The 21,827-nt window shown below is 42.8% G+C and overlaps 1 protein-coding gene across 1 annotated transcript in view; it reads left to right on the top strand.

Annotated features, from left to right (window-relative positions):
* The window catches only part of GREB1 (growth regulating estrogen receptor binding 1), a 116,996-nt gene that overhangs the window by 55,239 nt on the left and 39,930 nt on the right, over positions 1–21,827 (top strand). The window contains exons 8-16 of the mRNA XM_038744455.1: positions 3,558–3,668; positions 4,646–4,783; positions 5,964–6,149; positions 7,595–7,945; positions 11,251–11,379; positions 16,635–16,760; positions 19,022–19,219; positions 20,043–20,223; positions 21,812–21,814. Coding sequence (XP_038600383.1) covers positions 3,558–3,668; positions 4,646–4,783; positions 5,964–6,149; positions 7,595–7,945; positions 11,251–11,379; positions 16,635–16,760; positions 19,022–19,219; positions 20,043–20,223; positions 21,812–21,814 — 1,423 coding nt within the window. The remainder of the gene's footprint in view (positions 1–3,557; positions 3,669–4,645; positions 4,784–5,963; positions 6,150–7,594; positions 7,946–11,250; positions 11,380–16,634; positions 16,761–19,021; positions 19,220–20,042; positions 20,224–21,811; positions 21,815–21,827) is intronic.

Raw genomic sequence — 21,827 nt, 5'->3', positions numbered from 1 at the left:
GGGCTCACAGTCTAGAAGGGGAAGACAGACAACAAAACAAAACAAGTAGACAGGCATTAACCTCTCTGTGCCTCATTTACTTCATCTGTAAAATGGGGATTAAGACTGTGAGCCCCATGAGGGACAACCTGATTACCTTGTATCTATCCCAATACTTAGAACAGTGCTTGGCACATAGTAAGTGCATAACAAGTGCCATCATCATCATTATTATTATTGTAATCAGATCGAACACAGTCCCTATCTGGGATGAGGATCACAATCTAAGGTGAGGGAGAACAGATATTTAATACCCATTTAACAGATGAGAACTTTATGCACAGATGATAACTTTCTTCTCTTTGCCCAGTTGGTTTATTTCAAATGGTCATAAAGCTTTGTAGATCTTCCTGTAATGCAAAAAATATTTCTTCCTACATAGGACTCATTGTGGGCAGGGAATGTATCTTTTTATTGTTACAGTGTACTCTCCCCAGCATTTAGTACAGTGCTCTGCATGAAGTGCTCAGTTAATACAATTGACTAATAGTGGTATTTGACTACCTATTGAGTGCAGTGCTCTATTCTAAATGCTTGGGAAGAGCAAGGAAATAAAAGATTTTTTTTCTGCCCACTAGGAGCTTACCTTCTAACAAGGGAGGCGTAGATAAATATTGAATGCACATGTATTTCTATATTCTATCATACATTCATACAAGCAAGAGGTTTCAGGCTCTGTGGTAAATATGAACTAAGGGTCAGAGGCAGGCAAGACAAGAACCAGGTACATTCAGGAGGTGGGCTTGGGAGGAGTGTTGAGTGCTATCAGGGGAGTTCTGAGTGAGGAGAACTTATAAGTGAGGTGGACATGCCTGGTGGAGAGAAGTAGTAGTAGTAATAGTATTAATTAAGCACTTACTGAATGCAGAGCTTTGCATTATGTGGTGGGAATTAGACACACTCCCTGTACCTTAAGGAGTTCATGATCTAAGAATTTAAACAGCAAGAGAGGACTGGTGACAGACATATAAGGAGCAATGTAACAATAAAACATTAAAGCAGCATACAAGACAAGGACACTACAGAAAATAGAAAGAAAATCAGCTGGGTGCTGTGTCTAGAGGAGCAGGATTTCAGGCACGTCCATAGCCACAGAAGCCACCAGTCTACCTTGGGTTTTGTGGAAGTCTCATGCTGAGGGTGATTTCTCTCTTTCCCGTGGAGATTGTGGAAGGTGGGATGGGATGGAGGCCTTTCCATGGAGCAGAGGAGGGCGGGTGAGCATTCCCAGGGAGGCAGTATGGCTGGCTGTCCGGGCGGGGGATACACACCAAGAGTGCTTGGCTGCACTTTGTCACATTGCTTACTGGGCCCATAGTATGTCAAGAGCAGGGTTCTGGGTGGCGTGGAGGGAAAAGGCAGCAGTATTTACAGTGATTTGTTCCTAGTCTTGAAGGGATAATATGGAGCTTTTGCTTAATGCAGAGGGAAATAGACAACCATCAGAGAGTTTTGAAGAGAGGGGAGATGTGTACTGAGAGGCTTTTTATGGTATTTGTTAGGTGCTTATTACATGCAAGGCACTGTTCTAAGCACTGGGGTAGATACAAGGTAATGAGTTTGGACACAGTCTCTGGCCCACATGGGGCTTTCAGTCTTAATCCCTATTTTACAGATGAGGTAACTGAGGCACAGAAAAGTGAAGTGAATTGCCCAAGGTCACACAGCAGACAAGTGACAGAGTTAGGATAAGAACCAGGTCCTTCTGATTCCCAGGCCCATGTTCTATCCACTGGGCCATGCTGCTTCCCCTGACTTTTCAGGAAAATGATCTGGGCAGTAGTGTGAAGTGTGTACTGAAGGTGTGAGGGATTAGAGGCAAAGAAGCCAGAGAGCCAATGGTCTAATTGGGCTGAGATAAGAGCTTTAAATAGGGTAATGGTTGTGTATGTGGTGGTGAAGGGGTGCATCTGCAAAATGTTTCTGGGGCAGAATCAGCAGGGTTTGGTAACATATTGGATGTGAGAGTGAAGGAGTCAAAGATGATACAGGGATGGTGGCTTCAGTCACAGGGAAGAAGGTGGTGTTAACAGCAGAAGTTGGGAGGTGCAGAGGAAAGATTTGGACATTTTGGGTTTATGATGCTGGTGGGGCCATCCCATTGGAGATATCCTGAAAGAAAGAGGAGATGTGAGATTGCAGAGGAGAAGGGGTTGGGTCTAGAGAGGTGGATTTGTCAATCCATCTGCAGAGCCATTATAGAAGAAACCACAAGAGTGTAGAGGGAGTAGAGCAAGGGATCCAGAAGAGATCCATCTTGGATCCGCATTGTTAGGGGATGAGAGGTAAAATAAGGACCACAAAGGACAGAGAAGGAGTGCTTGGAGATATTGGAGAACTAGGGGAATTCAAGTCTGCAAATCTAAGATCAGGTAGCATGACTCAGTGGAAAGAGCATGGCCTTTGGAGTCAGAGGTCATGGGTTCAAATCCTGGCTCCGCCACTTGTCAGCTGTGACTTTGGGAAAGTCACTTAACTTCTCTGGGCTCAGTTACCTCATCTGTAAAATAGGGATTAAGACTGTAAGCCCCACGTGGGGACAACCTGATTCATTCAATTCATTCAATCGTATTTATTGAGCACTTACTGTGTGCAGAGCACTGTACTAATCACCTTGTAACCTCCCTAGTGCTTAGAACAGTGCTTTGCAGATAGTAAGCACTTAATAAATGCCATTATTATTATTATTATTATTATATAACATTTTAAAGAGAAGGTGGTGGCCCATAAGGTTGAAGGTGGATGAGGAGTTGAGGAAGATTAAGACAGAGCAGTGATTTGGTTATGATGAGGAGGTCTTTGGTGACTTTGGGGAATGCAGTCTCTGTGGAGTGAAGGGAGCATAAACCTTTCTGTCCTGGTGAAACCTCTTTAGTTCAAGAAAAGAAAGAGTGCAGTGACAGCTAAAATTCCCTGTGAGATTCTTTAAAAACAAAAAGTTCACTGGTTAGCACACTGTCGGTGTTTTGGATCATTCACAAGAACAATGTAACCCACAAACATGACCTTGGGTCGGACTCCAGCCTTATCTCAGACTTGGCAAATGTTACAAGAGACTGGGTATGTTGCCAACTTGTACTTCCCAAGGGCTTAGTACAGTGCTCTGCACACAGTAAGCGCTCAATAAATACGATTGATTGATTGATTGATTGATTGATTGGGTAACAGTTACACTCTGCTCCTTCAGCATCTGGGCTTTTCAGAGGTTATTTGATGATCAGTACAACTAGGTTCGGCCTGACCTCTTGTGGCCAAAGCATGATAACTTCCCTGAACCCATGAAGTTTTTACCCAAATTTGCAGAATACTTAAAATTTAGAGTTTTGAAACTTGCTTGGAAGCTAAAATAAAAGGAAAAAATAGTAATTCAAATATCAGCTTTGAAGTTGAAGCTCTAGTATTGTTTTGAAAAAAAAAATGAATTTCCAGAACAGATTAGGCCATAATTCCAGAACATAATAAAAACATGTTGCAGCATTTCTGAATAACTGATTTCAAAAATGATGTCTGTTGTCTAGGCACTTTATCGAACTCAGGCCCTCCAAAAAAACGCCATAAAGGGTGGTCACCAGAGTCACCATCAGCCATGGACACCTGCTACTCACAAAGCACTATGAGAAATAAAAATGGTGAGTTATACAGGTTTTATTTTGGTTTTTGGAAACAGACTTCAGGAGAAAATAATGTGGCTATTCCATAGAGGTGGGGTAACAGGAAATGTTAACCATTCTAAGCATGTTGCAAATGATGAAATAATCCTTTGATGTACCATTTTTTTCCCCAAAGTGTTTTCACTCTACACATCTCATTTTGTCCTCACAACATCCCTGTGAGACAGGGAGAGACGAGGATTATTATCTTCGCTTTGCAGATGAGGAGACTAACCCTCAGGGTGGTTAACTGCTGGTCATTGGCTTCTCTGCAGGCCAGCAGTAGAGCAGGGACTGATGCCCAGACACATGCTTTTTCCACTACACTCAAATGAGATCTATTTTTATTGGAACTAATATTGTAGTATCCATACATATCACTTCTATGGTGAAGCAGCATGGCACAGTGGATGGATTACGGGCCTGGAAGTTAAAAGGTCATGGCTTCTAATCCCGGCTCTACCACTTATCTGCTGTGTGACCTTGGGCAAGTTACTTCACTTCTCTGTGCCTTAGTTACCCCCCCGTAAAATGGAGATTAAGACTGTGAGCCCCATGTGGGACAGAGACTGTGTCCAACTTGATTTGTTTGTATCCACTCCAGCACTTCGTACAGTGGGTGGCACAAAGTAAGCACATAAAAAATACCGTCATGGTTTCGAGGATTGTTTCCTTTTAAATTATTTGCCAGAAGTGTGCTAAGGAGTTTCAGAATTTTTTTATTAATGCTATTAAGGCTGTAGGATCAGAAATAGTTTTTGTTAGTATGGGGGCAGTTGTTTTACAGAGTGGAAAAAAATGATTAATCCTGTTATTAACAAGCTCATGGATTTTCTTTACTGTAACTCAGTAAAGGAATTACACATCAGTTCAGATTGAAAATATTGGTGTAAAATAACTGGGGGAAAAGAGCTTTTGGGTGGTGCGTTTCTCCTAACATTTCAATGTGTCCTTAGAAAGCATAGGGCTGACGTGTTTGCCCCCGTCTGGTTTGGTGGGTCCAGTCTCTTCTCCTGCTGTGGCTTCAGGAGAGCCGGTGTCTGTTCCTGATAATCTGCTGAAAATATGCAAGGCCAAGCCAGTTATATTTAAAGGTAAAATTGAACACAACCCATTTTGGAGAAACTAAAGAAAGATTGCTATCCCCTGTAATAGATGAAAAAACATAAAAAAAGAAATTGCCAAGCATCTGTCCAATTGGAGATGGGGTTTAACATGACCATCTTGTGTTTATTTGTGTGTCACTTTCACTGTAGCTGTTAAGTGCATTGGGAAGCACGGTGCACTATATAGGTGCCAAGTATGCTTCTGTGAACCCTCTAGCACTCAGTAAATACTTGGTGACTGATGAGAACTAAAAACATATCAATCAGGAACTTCTTGTTCTTTGGGGGAAGGGTGGTGTGCAGGAGAGGAAACTGGGAACAGAGGAAGTGATAAACTGCAAAAAGAGGAGTCAGGGTGACAGGAGACAGGGAGCGCAGGGAAGTGGGGGATAGGAGGGAAAATGGAGTGGCAAAAGAAAGGAACCCACCAGTATCAAAGTGTTGGAGGCCACCATGCTTTCTGTTCAAAATGAGATCCTGTCCTCTTGCTACTTGTACAAGTTGTGGGTGGGTGAGGTGTGGAGGAGGGTAAAAAGTCTGGGGAAAAACATCCACCATACTTTTCCAAGTCAGTAGAAATCTCTGAAAATCAGTGAACCTTAGAATTTCACAGTGAAGCAAATGAGAAGGCAGTGTAGAGGGTAGAATTCTGGTGTAATATGTATCAAGGATTTCGTGTCAGCTACCTCTCCCTCTCAAGCATGAAGAGTGAAGAACAGTTGGGATGAAGGGCCTTGGAGCCCCATTTCTTCCTCCTCCTGAGAGTGAAAGAAAGAGGCTGTTGGGATAACTATGCCTCTTCCATCTCTGCACTGTGCTTGCCAACAGTGGTTCTAGGTGACCTCAACTGATACCTTTCTCAAAGGGAGCATTGTGTGGCATGCTTGGAAACATTTGGGTTCCATGGGCCTCTTCAGGGTCCGTTGACAGGTTCTTTGCTCTGTGGCTGCATGTACACAAGATTGGCCTTTCTACTGGCCAGTGCTGCACAGCAGGGAGTGTTGCTTCAGATACAACTGTCATTCCAGTATTCCAGAGATTTGGGAGGGGAGTTGAGCATGAAGCTGGCATGAAAGATCTATTTTAGGGCCACCTGAAGCTGTAGATTTAGGTATTGTCCCAATATGCAGGGCTCACAGTTTGACAGTAAGTTTTGTTTGCTTTGCAGGTCACGGGAACTTCCCTTACCTTTGTGGTAACCTTAATGATGTCATAGTAAGCCCTCTTTTGTACAATTGCTACAGAAATTCCCAGTCCATATCCAGAGCCTATGAGCAATATGGTGCCTCGACAGTACAGCCAATTTCCGAGGAGATGCAGCTCTTACTAACTGTCTACTATCTAGTCCAACTTGGTGGGTAATATTTCCTTTCAAATAGACCACAAATCCTGTCACCAGGACAGTTCTGGATTGTCACACAACTTCTGAGCAATTTTAAGGAAAATGAACAATGTCCCGGAATTGGGATTATTGAATTTATACTATTCATATGCTGGTTCATTTTAATTATTTGGCTTTCCACATCCAAGCTGGACCCTGCTTAGCATATGACAAGAGAAGGCCCCACAGCATTCCGGGACATGCATTACTAATGTCTAAATGCCGGGGCTCATAACCCTACACTCCTCATTTATCCCCACTCACCCTCCACTCTCGCCATTGCTGAAAGGAAAATGTGGTGTGATACTCTGGGGTCTTTTATTTCCAAGAACAATGATGTGATCATTCTGTTTTGGGGGGGGGGATTCTACAGAGAGATCTGCAGGATGATAAATGACATGTAATAGCATTCCTGCAACATCCACAAGAACAAAACCTCTGCAGACTAACTCTGGGAGCTAGATAGTGAAAAGCTACTACTTAAGAGGAAAGATGGGTTAAAAGACTAGTTTATTCTTTCGGGATACTCTGAAGGGACTAAACACTTCTTATAGGGGTTGAATAATGCTTTGTTGCCCTGCAACCAGGAGATATATACTAGGCATGTTTTCATTAAGCAATCTCAGAGCGTCCCCAGGGAGAGACTGTCTTTGTTGCTGAAAGGATCCTTGGGTCTCTTCAGTGAGTGTGTCTAAAATGGTCTTGGGATCTGATGGGGCCCTGGGGGTTTCCAGGTGATCCACTCCTGCCTGCAACTCCCCTTTAAAGACCCTCTTGGGAATGAGTCCACTTGGTCTTCCATCTTGGATTCCAGCCCACCCCAGGGAGACTGGATTATGGTGGGTCTGCAAGATACTAAGAACTGTCCTGTGGGCCAGAGGAGGGCTTGGGGTTTTCCAGACTGGAGTGTCCTCCCCGGGCCCTAGGCTGGTCCAGATGCACATTTCAAATGGAAATCTGGGTTGTGTTTGTGGCCCTAGAAGCCCTGGAAGCTGTAAGAGATTTTTTTTTTTAATGTGTGAGTGTGTGTATGTTTTAGTAAAGGGACAGAAAGGGCAGCCAGAGTGCACTAGAATAATGATCTTCCTTAGTAAAGCCTGTAAATGATATCCTAAGGAAATGTTGTTGGAATAAGGATGGAATCTCTGAAGCACACAAAAGGACTCTTCTCCCTTGTGTATCTGGTGACATTGAGAAGACCGTACCTTTACACAGTTTGTTGTGGGAAGGGAATGTGTCTGTTCATTTTTATAGTGCACTCTCCTAAGTGCTTAATATAGTGCTTTGGACACAGCATGTGCTCAATAAATACGATTGAATGCATGTGTGAGCAGCTGCAACTCCATTGGGAGCCAGGACTATGGCCAAGGCAGATGGCATGAATTTAATACAATTCAATAAAACTGTTGTTTTCCTAGCTTCTGACCAGGTTCCACTGATTGAAGACCTAGAACAGATATTTCTGCGCTCCTGGCGGGAGTCACACCTCCCAGAGATCCGGCAGTATCAGCAGGCGGCGTCCCAAGCATTCCTCCCAGTCCCTGGCCACCTCGCCCCTGTGACATCCGCTCAGCTCCCATGGCTTGCGGGCTTGGCTGCCAGTTCGTGCAATGACAGTGTACACATCATCGAGTGCAGCTACTCTCTGGCGGAGGGGCTGGCTGAGCTGTTCAGGTTGCTCAGCGAAGGGAAACTGGTGAAGACCAATTACGTTGTGATCATCTGCGCCTGCAGAAACCGATCGATAGAGTCTTGCATTGTGGTAACAGGCAAGTCTCGACGCTCCTTCTCTCTTTACCTTTATGGGATTTAGCTTGTGAGTAAGGAATGATGGGATATTTTCAAGGAGATTCTCTTAGGCAGTGCACGAGGTGTGTAAACCGTTGTCCTTCAGTTTGAAGGATGAACTATTTATTTGTTTCCCTCTAGACTGTAAGCACGTTGTGGTCAGGGAGTATATCTGCTACATTGTACTCCCAAGCGACATGGCTTAGTAATTCAGTGAAGTGTTCTCACGAGAAGCAGTGTGGTTCAGTGGAAAGAGCACGGGCTTTGGAGTCAGGTGTCACTGGTTCAAATCCCTGCTCTGCCAATTGTCAGCTGTGTGACTTTGGGCAAGTCACTTAACTTCTCTGAGTCTCAGTTCCCTCATCTGTAAAATGGAGATTAAGACTGTGAGCCCCATGTGGGACAACCAGATCACCTTTCATCCTCCCCAGCGCTTAGAACAGTGCTTTGCACATAGTAAGCGCTTAACAAATGCCATTATTATTATTATTATTATTATTATTGTTAATGAGCATGGGCTTGGGAGTCAGAGGGTGTGGGTTCTAATCCCGGCTCCACCATTTGTCTGCTGTATGACCTTGGGCAAGCCACTTCACTTCTCTGTCCCTCAGTTACCTCACCTATAAAATGGAGATTAAATAATTATAATAATGATGGCATTTGTTAAGCACCTACTATGAGAGAAGCACTGTTCTAAGTGCTGGGCGGGGGGGATGCAAGGTCATCAGGTTGTTCCCTGTGGGGCTCACAGTCTTCATCTCCATTTTACAGATGAGGTAACTGAGGCTCAGAGAAGTGAAGTGACTTGTCCAAGGTCACACAGCAGACATGTGGTGTAGTCGGAATTAGAACCCATAACCTCTGGCTCCCAAGCCCGGGCTCTTGCTATTGAGCCATGCTGCTTCCTGTAGGTTGACTGTGACACCCACATGGAACCACCTGGTTACCTTTAATCTACCCCAACGCTTAGAATAGTGCTTGGCACATAGCAAGCACTTAACAAACGCCATAATTATTATTATTACAGTGCTCTGCACACAGTAAGTGCTCGGTTGTACAACTGATTGATTCCTACTGTGTGCAGAGCATCATACTAGGCATGCAGGAGACTAGACATAATCAATCAATGGTTTTTATTGAGTGCTTACTGTGTGCAGAACACTGTACTAAGTGAGCTTGGGAAAGTACAATACAGCAAAATTGGTAGACCCATTCACTGCCCACAACAAATTTACAGCCTAGAAGCCAAGGCAGACATTATTATAAGTAATTTATGGATATAATAATAATAATAATAATAATAATAATGGTATTTTTTAAGCACTTACTATGTGCAAAGCACTGTTCTAAGCGCTGGGGGATAAAAGGTGATCAGGATTGTCCCACGTGGGGCTCACAATCTTTATCCCCATTTTACAGATGAGGTAACTGAGGCCCAGAGAAGTTAAGTGACTTGGCCAAAGTCACACAGCCGACAAGTGGCGGAGTCAGAATTAGAACCCATGACCTCTGACTCCCAAGCCCGTGCTCTTTCCACTGAGCCATGCTGCGGGCTGAGGGTGGGGTGAATTCCAAATGCTACAGATACGTATATTCAGTTGTTCCATGACATGTGTTTTCATTATGCACTTTAACTAGAACATTGTTACGAAATTAGGATACCCTCTCCTTACTGCAGGTGTTTACTTGGGTACATTGCGACATGACATTAGAAGAGATAGTTGTGTGTATTTCCATGAAGACTGTGTGCAAATACTCAAACAGAATTTTTCTTTAACACAAGGAGTGCACATAGTAAGCGTTCCATAAATTCCATTGATTAATTGGGTGTTAAGAATATAGCCCTCATGTTATTAAAGAGCTCCATCCCTGCTCTCATAAAGTTCACCATCTAATGGCGTAGACTGGCAAATATGAATTTTATAGCTTCAGTGAGAGTAGGAGAAAATCTAGATACAATTGCTGGAAATAACGTGGAAGAGTGAATTACGTGACTAGGTGGAATATGGTAATAGATGCATACATAAGTAATAAGTATGCTGTACATATATAAATAGTGGCTGTTGGGTTGACAAAACCAGGAGTAGTAGAAATTGAGTTACTATTCAACTTGAAAAAAAATTACCTGTTGCCGTTTATGTAGTCCTCATAAAGAGCAAGAACCTACATGCCCCAAGCATAGTACTGCTTTTAGCCACTGAACCCAATTGCAACTCCATTTCATTTCCTTTGCACTGCTCAGTACAGGGGTAGTTGTGTTTAAAAAAAAAATGCATTTCTTGCAAATTGCAGTTAGTGTTCTTTGCTATATAGAGCCAAAGTTTAAGCATCCTTTTGACTCAAATAATCTGCCAAATATGTTTTACAAACCAAACTCGGCTTTTTCTCTTTTATCTTAACTTGCTGATGTCCTGCAACACAGTTCACACACTTGGCTCTTCTAACACCAAACTACGTCCTGTACCTCAATACTGTCTATCTCACTGCCAACTCCTTGCCTCACCTTACCTCTGGGCTGGAACTCCCTCCCCCTTCATATATGACAGACCACAATTCTTCCCATCTTCAAAGCTCTACTAAAATCACACTTCCTTCAAGAGGCCTTTCCTGACTTACGCCTCATTTCCCCATTCTATTCACCCTCCCTTCTGGGTTGTCTATGCCCTTGAGTGTTTGCCCGTAAAGCACTTTGGTATTCACCCCATAGCACTTATGCACATATCTTTATTTCCTGCTGCTCCCCTATCTGTAATTTAATTTTGATGTCTATCTCCCCTACTAGACTATATGGTCCTTGTGGGCAGAGATTGTGTCTATCAACTCATATTTGCCAAAGCATTTAGTGCAATGCTGTACCAAGTTATTAAATGCAATAATTATTAATGCTTATAGTGTACAGAGCACTGTACTAAGCGCTTGGGAGAGTAGAATGCAACAGGGTTGGTAGACACATTCCTTGCCCACAGTAAGATCAATAAATTCCATTTATTGATAGATTGGAAACTTATAGAACACTGTTAGGGTTTTCACATAGAAACACCAACTGACTCTATATTGGAAAATTTTGCCCAATGTTATTTGAAAGGCGGTTTCCCCTAGAGTGCCAGTCTAGTATCTGAGTTTACTGTGGACATGGCTTTAATTTGAAAAAAAAAATGATGAAGGGTGTGTGTGTGTATGTGTGTGTAAAAGTAAAATATGGAATTAGGGAAAGTCCACTCTCAGCATTTCATTTCAGGTTTTGAATTAATTAAATGTTTAATAAAAATTGCACTTTATTTTGTAGGAAAATATCAGGCCCGGATTCTCTCTGAAAGGCTGCTCACACCTGCTGACTATCAGAAAGAAGTTAACTATGAACTTGTGACCGGGAAAGTGGAGTCTCTAGGGTCCTTTTTTAGCACCCTCTGTCCAGGTAGGATGTTTAGTAGTTCAGGGGTGTGCAAAGCACAAAGAAAAGGTTCAGGATGGAATTCGCCATCCAGCCAAACTTTGGGAATGAGCCACTGGACCTAGTGGGAAGGGCATGGGGCTGAGATTCAGGTGATGTGGGCTCTGGTCCCAGCTGTTACTCACCTGTTGTATGATCCTGGGCAGGTCACTTAAAATCTTCACCTCTCAATTCCTCAACTATAAATGGGGGAGAATGATGACCGCCTCTCTTACCTCACTGGGCTGTTGTGAGGTTTAAGTCGATAATGGATGTGAAAGTATTTTGGAAAAACAAAAACCCTACTTAAGTACAAGATATTCTGCTTTGTTTAAAACAAAAATAACAAAACCCAAAACAAAAAACAGCTACAACCTACACCCTGTCTTTACATTTGTTTTCGTGTGAGTGGGATGTGACACCCCCAGTCTAGTGTGGCAGAGACAGGAATGAATGGTTTGTTATGGTTGAGCTGGCTCCCCCCAAGCCTCCATAAAAAATGACTTTCCCCTAAATGAAGCATCTTCAGATAAAGTGACAATTTACCCCACCCCGGGAGTGATTTCCAAAGCATGTTGATCCCCTGGTCTGGCCACCTGGCTTTCTGTGTACAAAATTGGCAAAAAAACCACATTCTGGTTCATGACAGTAGTGGCAAGAGTAAGGATTGCAGATGGTCTTTGTTGGAAGCAAGCAAGAGTCAGGAGGAGGCAATTTATGCTGCAAATAAGCAAGGCAAGTAGCGTTATCGGTTCCCTGGAGTTCTTGCTGTTTCTTCTTCCGTCTATCCAGTGGTAGGGTTGCAGTTGCTGCTGTTTATTCTTTCCCCCGGCTGCTTCTGTTAAACTTTGTGTTGAGCATATCTAGCGAGTGTCCAGCTGGTACATGTGAGTGAGTGTGTGTTTTATGAAAGTACTAATAACAATTGCAATAAGAAGGTTCTTACTATGTGTTGAGTGGCATGCTTTGGGGTGGCATAGATGCAAGAGTATTACTTTGGACAAAGTGCCTGCCCCCCGTAGGGCTCACAGTCTATGAAACAGGAGAGTAGGTGTATTATCCCATTTTACTTGCCATTTTAAAGTCTTATTTTTTTGCTCCATTTTACCTTACTGCAGCTAATGAAAGCCTGACCATCTCTTTTCCATCACTTTCTAAACTCACCCTATCGTGCTCTTTGTCTAAATCCCTTCCCCAGGCCTCCTTGTGCTCCCAGATTTTGTAACCCTGAGTTTCTTGACCCCATATATCTTCATTCTCCCATTGCTTCTCTATCTGATGATTCCCAAATGTACCTCTTCAGCCCAGACCTCTCTCTCTCCTTTTTTTTTAAATGGTATTTATTAAACACTTATTATGTGCCAGGCACCATACTAAGCACCAGGGTAGATACAAGGTCTTAATCCCCATTTTATGGATAAGATAACTGAGGCACAGAGAAGTGAAGCGGTTTGCCCAGGGTCACAAGGCAGATATGAGGCAGAGTGGGATTAGAAATCAAATTTTTCTGACTCAATCCACTAGGCAACACTTTCTTCTGCCTTCAGTACATCTCCACTTGGATGCCCTACTGACACCTCAAACTTAGCATGTTCAAACCAGAACTTCTCATTTTCTCACCCAAACCCTTTCTTCCCCCAGATTAACCCACAACTATAGACAACACGAATCAAGCAGTGTTATATATTTGAGTGCTTACTGTGTGTAGAGCTTGTACTAAGCACTTACGAGAGTCAATGCAATAGAGTTGGTAGACATATTCCCTGCCCACAGGGAGCTTACAGACTAGAGGTAGAACATCGTTATCCTCATCTCACAAGGCTGCGACCTTGGCTTTATCCTTGACCCATTTTCTCTCATTCAACTCGCATGTTTGAATTGTCACCAAATCCTGTCACCAAATACTTAGAACTTAGAACCCAGCACTTCGAACAGTGCTTTGCACATAGTAAATGGTTAATAAATGCCATCATTAAATACTATGTGAAGCATAGACCAAATATTATATGAAGCATAGTAAGTGCTTCACAGTATCACTAGAATTATCTCCTTCCTCTCCTCCGAAATGCTTTCATGGTGATAGAAGCATCGATCATTTTCTGCCTTGCAGAACTCCCTGCTTCCTGACTCCCATCTCCAATCCATACTTCATTCTGCAGCACAGATCATTTTTATCTAAAAAAGGCTGTTTGCATCTGCCTGCCCCTCAAAAACCATTCATCTCCATATCAAACAGAAACTCTTTACCATCAGCTTTAAGGCACTGTCAGCTCTCGCCTTCCTATTTTACCTCACTCACTTCCTATTGCTACAACAACTCAACCTGTACACTTTGCTCCTCTAATGCCAAATTACTCGCTGTACCTCGATCTTGTCTTTCTCACTGTTGATCCTTTACCCACCTTCTCCTTGTAGCCTGAAACTCTCTCCCACTTTATTTCTGGCAGACCACACTCTCCCCATCTTCAAAGCCATTTAAAAATCACATCTCCTCCAAGACCCCTTCCTTGACTAAACCCTTACTTCCTCTATTTCCCAGCCCCCTTTTGCATTGCCTATATACTTGACTCATAAACATGCTTATTTTTCACTTCACCTTCACAACACTTACATGCATATCCATCTCTAATTAAGTTAATGTCTATCTCCCTCTCTCATCTGTAAGCAATTTGCGCGCAGTAATTGTGTCTGCCTACTCTATTGTTTTGGACTCTCCCAAGCTTTGTACAGCATCCCGCACATAGTAAGCACTCAATAAATATTATTGATTGATATTTGTGAAACAGCATGGTCTCGTGAATAGAGCTCAGGCCTGCGATGCTGGATCCTCCCCTTGTCTGCTGTGTGACCTTAGGCAAGTCATTTCACTTCTCTGGGCTTCAGTTGCCTCATCTGGAAGATGGAAATTAAGACTGTGAGCCCCATGTGGGACGGACTCTGTCCAACCTGATTAGCTTGTATTTACCCCAGTGTTTAGAACAATGTTTGACACATAGTAAGAACTTTACAAATACTTAGCAAATTATTATTATTGATTGGCTGATTGCTTCTTACAAGTCTCTAATTGCCCCTTCATGTCCTCTACCTCCCTTCACCACACCTCCATCCTCCCCGTCTCCACTCCTTCATACTCCCTCTTTCAACAACACCACCTGAAACCTCACTCCTTCCCAACTACGACTCCATTCTGTTTTGCCCTGTGGACAACTGGCCTGTCCCTTTTTCCTCTGACCTGTTTCTGACCCACTTCTTCCTTGGCCTCATTGAGACCTGACTCTCACTTGGCACTACTGTTTCCCTGCCACTCCTCTTGCTCACTAGTCACCAGCTTGAAACTCCTTCCTAATCTCCTAATCAATCAATCATATTTATTGAATAATTACATTTGGGAGAGTACAACATAACAGGTGGTTGACACATTCTCTGCCCACAGAGAGCTGTAGGCTACAGCCCCATCTTCAAACCCCTCCTAAAATCCCTTCACCTCACGAAGCCTTTCCCAAATTAATTCCTAACTCCCTAAGTCACATCAAGCCAACAGTCATCCTTAGCACTTGTGTATTTATTCCCATTGTCAGTCCTTATACACACGCGTATATGCACACACACAACACACACACACACACACACACACAATCTCTCTGAATATATCTAGTTATTCTGTTAACTTCATCTTCACATAGGCATATTCTGACATATTTCATTATTATTCCTCCTCTTGGTCCCACTATTTGTAAATAATTTTTTCAGTCTCCTCTGAGAGTATAAGCATCTTGATCATGATTATGGTATCTAAGCACTTATTATATACTAAGCACTAAGTACTGGCATAGAAACAAGTCAAGCTTCCTTGCTGACCTTCCAGCCTCCTACCTCTCCCCACTCCAGTCCATACTTCACTTTGCTGCCCAGATCATCTTTCTACAAAACTGTTCAGAATATGTCACTTTAGTCCTCAGAAAACTCCAATGATTGCTCATCCACCACCACATCCAATAAAAACTCCTCACCAGTGTCTTCAAAGCACTTCATCACCTTGCCCCTCCTACCTCACCTTGCTGCTCTTCTACTGCAACCCAGCCCTCACACTTTGCTCCTCTAATGTTAACTTTTTCACTGTGCCTCAATCTCGCCTATCCTGTCGCCGACCCCTCATTCACTTCCTGCCTCTAGCCTGGAATGCCCTCTCTCCTCAAATCTGACATACAATTACTCCCTCCCCCCTCCACCCCCTTTCAAAACCTGTTGAAAGCACGTCTCCTCCAGGAGGCCTTCCCTGACTAAGCCCCATCTTTCTTCTTTTTCCACTCCCTTCTATGTTGCCCTGGCTTGCTCCCTTTTTTCTACATGCTCCCTCCCCCACTCCCAGCCCTACAACACTTATGTACATATTTATAATTTATTATGTTAATATCTGTCTCCCCCACTCTAGACTGTAAGCTCACTGTGGACAGGGAATGTGTCTGTTTATTGCCTTATTGTACTCTCCCAAGCACTTAGTACAGTGCTCTGGGCAGAGTAAGTACTCAATAAATGTGATTGAATTCGAGTCAGATGCGGTCCCTGTCCCTCCAGGGGCTCACTGTCTAAGTAGGAGGGAGAAAAGGTATTAAAGCCCCATTTTATAGATAAGAAAACTGAAGCACAAAGAAGTTGTGACAAAGATCACATAGCAGTCAAGTGACAAAGCTGGAATTAGAACCCAGATCCTTTGCTTCCAAGGCCTGTGCTCTATTCATTTGGCCATGCTGCTTCTCTTGAGGCCAGGGAACATATTTTGGTCCTGTACTACTATCCCAAGTGCTTAAAACATCATCGTGGATCATCATCAGTGGTATTTATTGGGTGCTATTATGTATAGAGCACTGTACTTAGGGCTTGAAAGAGTAAAATATAATGAAATTGGTAGAGACACTATTCCTGCTTTTGAGAAATTAACAATTTCCTGAAGGATTTTAACGTTGATTGATTGAATTAGCTTGTCCACAAGGTGTCTATGATTTCCACTTGAAAGCGACCCATAAATAACCATTTAAATATCCAGGGAATCCATGTGTTTCCTCCTATTTTAAATTTTATTCCCTGAATTGTATAGTTATCCCATTTTGTTGGTGAGGGTTCTCAATTATTAGAAACCCTTCCTTTTCCTTTCATGTCTGGAAAATTATTTAATTTTTAGGATAAAGTGTGTCTCATTGGACTCAAACCACATTTCCATTTGTTCCTATTGTTTTTGTTAGAGGGGGACATTGATGTTTTGCTGGACAAATTTTATCAAGAAAATCAAGGTCATATTTCCTCATCTCTCACTGTGTCAGTCAATAAAGCAGCAGCTTTGGATGTCAGTGGGGCAGCTGTGTGCACAAGTAAGTATATGGAGAAAGAAAATTCAGGGGGAAGTGAGGTGTTCACTTCCTTGGGTTGATCTGACCCTTTGAGGAGTGAAGTGCAAAATTAATCTAACAGTGGTATTTATTGAGTATTTGCTGTTTACTAATCCCTGGGAATGAATACGTAGATTGAGAAGCAGCATGGCTCAGTGGAAAAGAGCCTGGGCTTTTGAGTCAGAGGTCATGGGTTCAAATCCCAGCTCCGCCACTTGTCAGCTGTGTGACTTTAGGCAAGTCACTCGACTTCTTTGGGCCTCAGTTACCTCATCTGTAAAATGAGGATGAAGGCTGTGAGCCCCCCGTGGGACAACCTGATCACCTTGTAACCTCCCCAGCACTTAGAACAGTGCTTTGCACATAGTAAGTGCTTAATAAATGCCATCATTATTATTATTAGATGGGAATTAGACACCATCCCTATCCCTTGAGGGACATGTAATCTAAAAAAAAAAGAAAAGGGGAGAGGGGTTGATATGGATGGAAAGATTAAGCAAAATACCAATCCATCAATGCATTTACTGAGAACCAACTGTGTGCAAAACACTGTAATAAGAGCTTTAGACAACATAAGGACAAAAGCAAAGATCTGTAGGGTACTGTGTCTAGAGGAGGAGAATTTCAGTCTTCTTCCAGTTTACAGCCACAGTGGAGACGGTGCCAGGCTAGACAGGCTCCTTACCAGAGTGCTGAAAGTGCCTCTCCCTAAAATGAAACATTATGTGAGGTTATATATGTCTCCTATAAATATGCAAATATGTCACCTTACCATTGGAACTTCCTCATCTGGTTTTAATGGCCAAGATAATTTCCAGAAAAAATGGTTGTGAAAGAGAATGCCTGGTCCAGTGAAAACCCCCCTGCCTCCTGTCTCTCCACACTCCAGTCCATACTTCACTTTGCTGCCCAGATAATTTTTCCAAAAAAAAAGTTCAGTCCATGTTTTCCACCTCCTCAAGAGCCTCCAGTGGTTGCCCATCCACCTCCACATCAAATAAAAACTCCATGCCATCAGCTATAAAGCACTCCTACCTCACCTTGCTACTCTTCTACTACAACCCAGCACATTCACTTTGCTTCTCTAATGCCAACCTACTCATTGTTCCTCATTCTCATCTATTTTGCAACCAGCCCCTTGCCCATGTCCTCCTTCTGGCCCAGAGCTCCCTCTCACTTCATATTTGACACACCATCACTCTCCTCACCTTCAAAGCTTTATTAAAATCACATCTCCTCCAAGAGACCTTCACCAACCATGCCCTCACTTCACCTTCTGCGTTACTCTTGCATTTGGATTTGTACTCTTTATTCACCCTATGGTCAGCCCCACGACACTTATTTACATATATGTAGTTTTAAAGTCTGTATCCTCTCAACTCTAAGCTCCTTGTGGGCAGGGAACTTGTCTCCCTTGTCTCTCAATAAATGTGCTTGATTGAACCAAGTACATAGATGATGCTGAAAGGAATGTGAAAGAACTTTGGAAAATAAAACACTATGTAAATATATACTTTTAAACCTTTCCTTGTGGATGATCCACTTTTGAAAATTGATTAGGATAACCAGATTCCACCATGTAAATAGGCACCATGACCATTTTCCCCATTCTCTTTGGAGGAGAGTAGATGCGCTACTTGCTACAGTAATGCAGGTGCAAGCATCATAGAAATAGTGGATAATTGAAATCATCTAGATGTGCATCCAGCCTAAGGTATTGTTCTTTCATCATCACTTTTCATTAAATCCCTGGAATTAAGCAGGATTGGACTGGCTAATATCCGGAATGAAGCCCACAGAAGCTACTAGGTACTAATGATTCTTTTTATTATTATTATCATCATTGTCATATTATTACAACAACAACGATGATGCTTTTTATGAAGCACTTACTTTGTAAAGCACTGTTGAAGTGCTGGGTGGATCCCAAATATCAGATCGGACCCAGTCTCCGTCCCCCCTGTGGCTCACTGTCTATGAGGAAAGGAGAAAAGGTATCTTACTCTATGCTATGGATGAGGGAATTGAGGTACAGAGATGATAAGAGGCCGGCCCCAAGTCCCATAGCAACAAAGTGGAAGAGCTGAGATCATAACTTGGGTCTCCTCATTCTGTCCAGTGCTATCTACTGTGGTGCTCTTTTCAACATCATTGCTCAACTGTTTTGAACTTAAAGAAGAACTCTTTAAAGTGAGTAATTAAATTCAAGCTATGCCAACAGCGCGTTTTGTCTTTGCCTCCAGGTTATAATCTTGAGCGCCACCAAATACGTCCGTTCCAATTGGCCGTGGCTCAGAAACTGCTTTCTCATGTCTGTTCAATTGCTGACTCCAGCACTCAAAACCTTGACTTGGGTTCCTTTGAGAAAGTTGATTTTCTCATCTGTGTGCCTCCATCTGAAGTGACGTATCAACAGACCTTGTTTCATCTCTGGCATTCAGGTGAGCTGTTTTGTTTTTTACAAGTTTAATGGCATTGTGTTTAGAGTCTTTGTATCCAAATTGGAATCAAACTTTGGAAACACATTAGGTTTAGCATTTGTGAGAGTGAATTCTCTCCAAATACAGTGGTATTTTTTTGAGACTATTTGGTCCTGAACAGGACAATTTCCAGCCTTCACTTCATTTCCTTTGGGTGAATTAGATGTAGAAATAGTATTGAAAAATATCAGTTACCCACAGTCATTTTCAGTATCCCATAATTTTCTCATCCTCTAGAGACCTGCCAGCCCATGCCCACAGACCATCCTCCTCCCATACCTGCAAAAAACTCCACTTACTTGGCCCGACCTGTCAGTTTGCTGGAGATACTCACGGTTCAGGTCGGATAACTTGCGAGTGTGTTGGTCTGCACTCATCATCCACCGTGAACCCGATATTTGCATGCCACCTCCCCATCCACCCAATTTCCACATGCTTCCAGAGCCTCCTCCATGCCTATCTAGCTATGCATCTAAGGTGGTGATGGCGATGGTGGTGGTGGGCTGAAGAAAATAGCGGGAGAGACTTTCCTTTCAACATCACAGACAGTTTAACTCACAGGTGGGGCAACAGGCTTCCGGTATTGGTCAGAAGACTTCCAGTCCCATGTGAAGACCAACTCTCTGCATCCTCTCCCCTAACCATTGGTTTAGTTCCCCTGGCCCCAGTACTAGTGCCTTAAGGTTCCTGCATGGCTTTCTGCTTGCATTTTGGGGTCAGATAGATCATACGCAGGGGTGACTCTGTCACAAGATTTGACTGGGGAGTTTTTACTTTCTTGTAGGGGTCTTACTGGAGCTCGGCTTGGAGAAGGAACATGTTACCAAGCAGCGAGTGGAACAGTATGTGGTGAAGCTGGATGCTGAAGCCCCGACCAAATTTAAAGCTTTTTTGCAAAACTCCCTTCAAAACCCCCATACGCTCTTTGTTTTGATCCATGATCATGCACACTGGGATCTCGTGAGGTAAGAATGAGCCACATTTACTCTGTTGTAGTCTCCCAAGGGCTTAGTACAGTACCCCGAATACAGTAAGTGCTCAGTAAATGCCATTGATCGATCAATCTCAGGTGGTTATTCTTTTTTCTCTGCTGAAGGACTATGAGGAGAGCACACGCTTGGCTTCTGGGATTTGTGATAAGATATTTCTGGAAATGATGAATTAATAAATCAATAATATTGATTGAACACTTCCTGTGTGCAGAGCAATGAGCTAAGCACTTTGGTAGACACGTTCCCTGCCCACAATCAAGAATATTGACTAAACCTTTTCTGTAGGCAGAGCACTGAGCCTGTTGTTGGGTAGGGCCCATATCTATATGTTGCCAACTTGTACTTCCCAAGCGCTTAGTACAGTGCTCCGCACACAATAAGCGCTCAATAAATATGATTAAATGAATGAATGAATGCTAAGGAGAGTTCAGTACAATGGAGTTGATAGACTGATCCCCGACCACAAGGATCTTATGACCTAGAAGGAGAGACAGACCTTAAATTAATTATAGCTAAGGAAATGGCAGTGTAGAGGGACACAAGGACCTGGGTTCTAATTCTGGCTCTGTCACTTGTCTTCTGTGGGGCCTTGGGCAAGTCACTTAACTTCTCTGTGCCTCAGTTACCTCATCTGTTAAATGGGGATTAAGACTGAGAGCTCCATATGGGACCGGGACTACCCCAGCACTTAGAACAGTACCATGCGCATAGTAAACACCAAATACTATTACAAAAAGATACGTAAGTGTGGTGGATTGGGTGACTGTCAACTATGTAAAGGGTATGGATCCAAGTGCACAGGTGATCTAGAAATGAGGTAGGGTAGGGAAAACAAGGGCTTGTTAGTTAACTCAGGAAGAGGCTTCTTGAATTTGAAGGGCATTTTTATGCTCCATAGTCCTTTCATATCAATTATATCTCATCTTTGGTGAAGTAGGGAGGAAAGGTATTCTCTCCACTTTAAAAAGAAGGCATACTGAAAATGTGCACACTAAAGAGGTTGTGTGAAGGGGTGAAGTGACTTGCTCTACAAAAATCCATAGATGAGGGCCAGAGCCAGCATAAAAATCAGTTCTAATTCCCAGCTCTGTGCTCTCTCTCCATCAAACCAATCTCAAACCCTTCTTCCTTGAAAGGTTATGGAGGATCTAACTGCCATGTAGTGACCCAGCTAGAAAATATCTATAAAGTTGTTTTTCTGCCAGTGACTAAAAAGGGCAAATATCAGAAGACAGTAATTTTCCATGTGTATCACGATTTGTATTTTCAGTAGGCTGCATTCTGTAAGACAAAGTTAATATTGTTATCCCCATTTACTAATGAGTGAGCAATTTATCTCTGGTCAGAGTTGGTGGTTGAAGACCTATCAACTTCGGAGTTCTAATCCCAAGAAAAACACAAAGCCCATAAAATCTCCCACCCCAGAAGCTGCTTGGGTGGCTGATCAGGACTGCTGAGGACCTCAAGTGAAGTAGAGGAGAAATAAGACCTTTTCAATTTGTCTTCTAAAAGGAGAGAAATCTTAATTAAAGAGTTTAAAAGGGAATATTGGCCTGGATAGCAGGTAGTAATAATAT

The sequence above is a fragment of the Tachyglossus aculeatus genome, chromosome 1, assembly GCF_015852505.1.
Source record: "Tachyglossus aculeatus isolate mTacAcu1 chromosome 1, mTacAcu1.pri, whole genome shotgun sequence".
NCBI classification, from domain to species: domain Eukaryota; kingdom Metazoa; phylum Chordata; class Mammalia; order Monotremata; family Tachyglossidae; genus Tachyglossus; species Tachyglossus aculeatus.
This window is presented reverse-complemented; position numbering and strand designations above follow the sequence as displayed.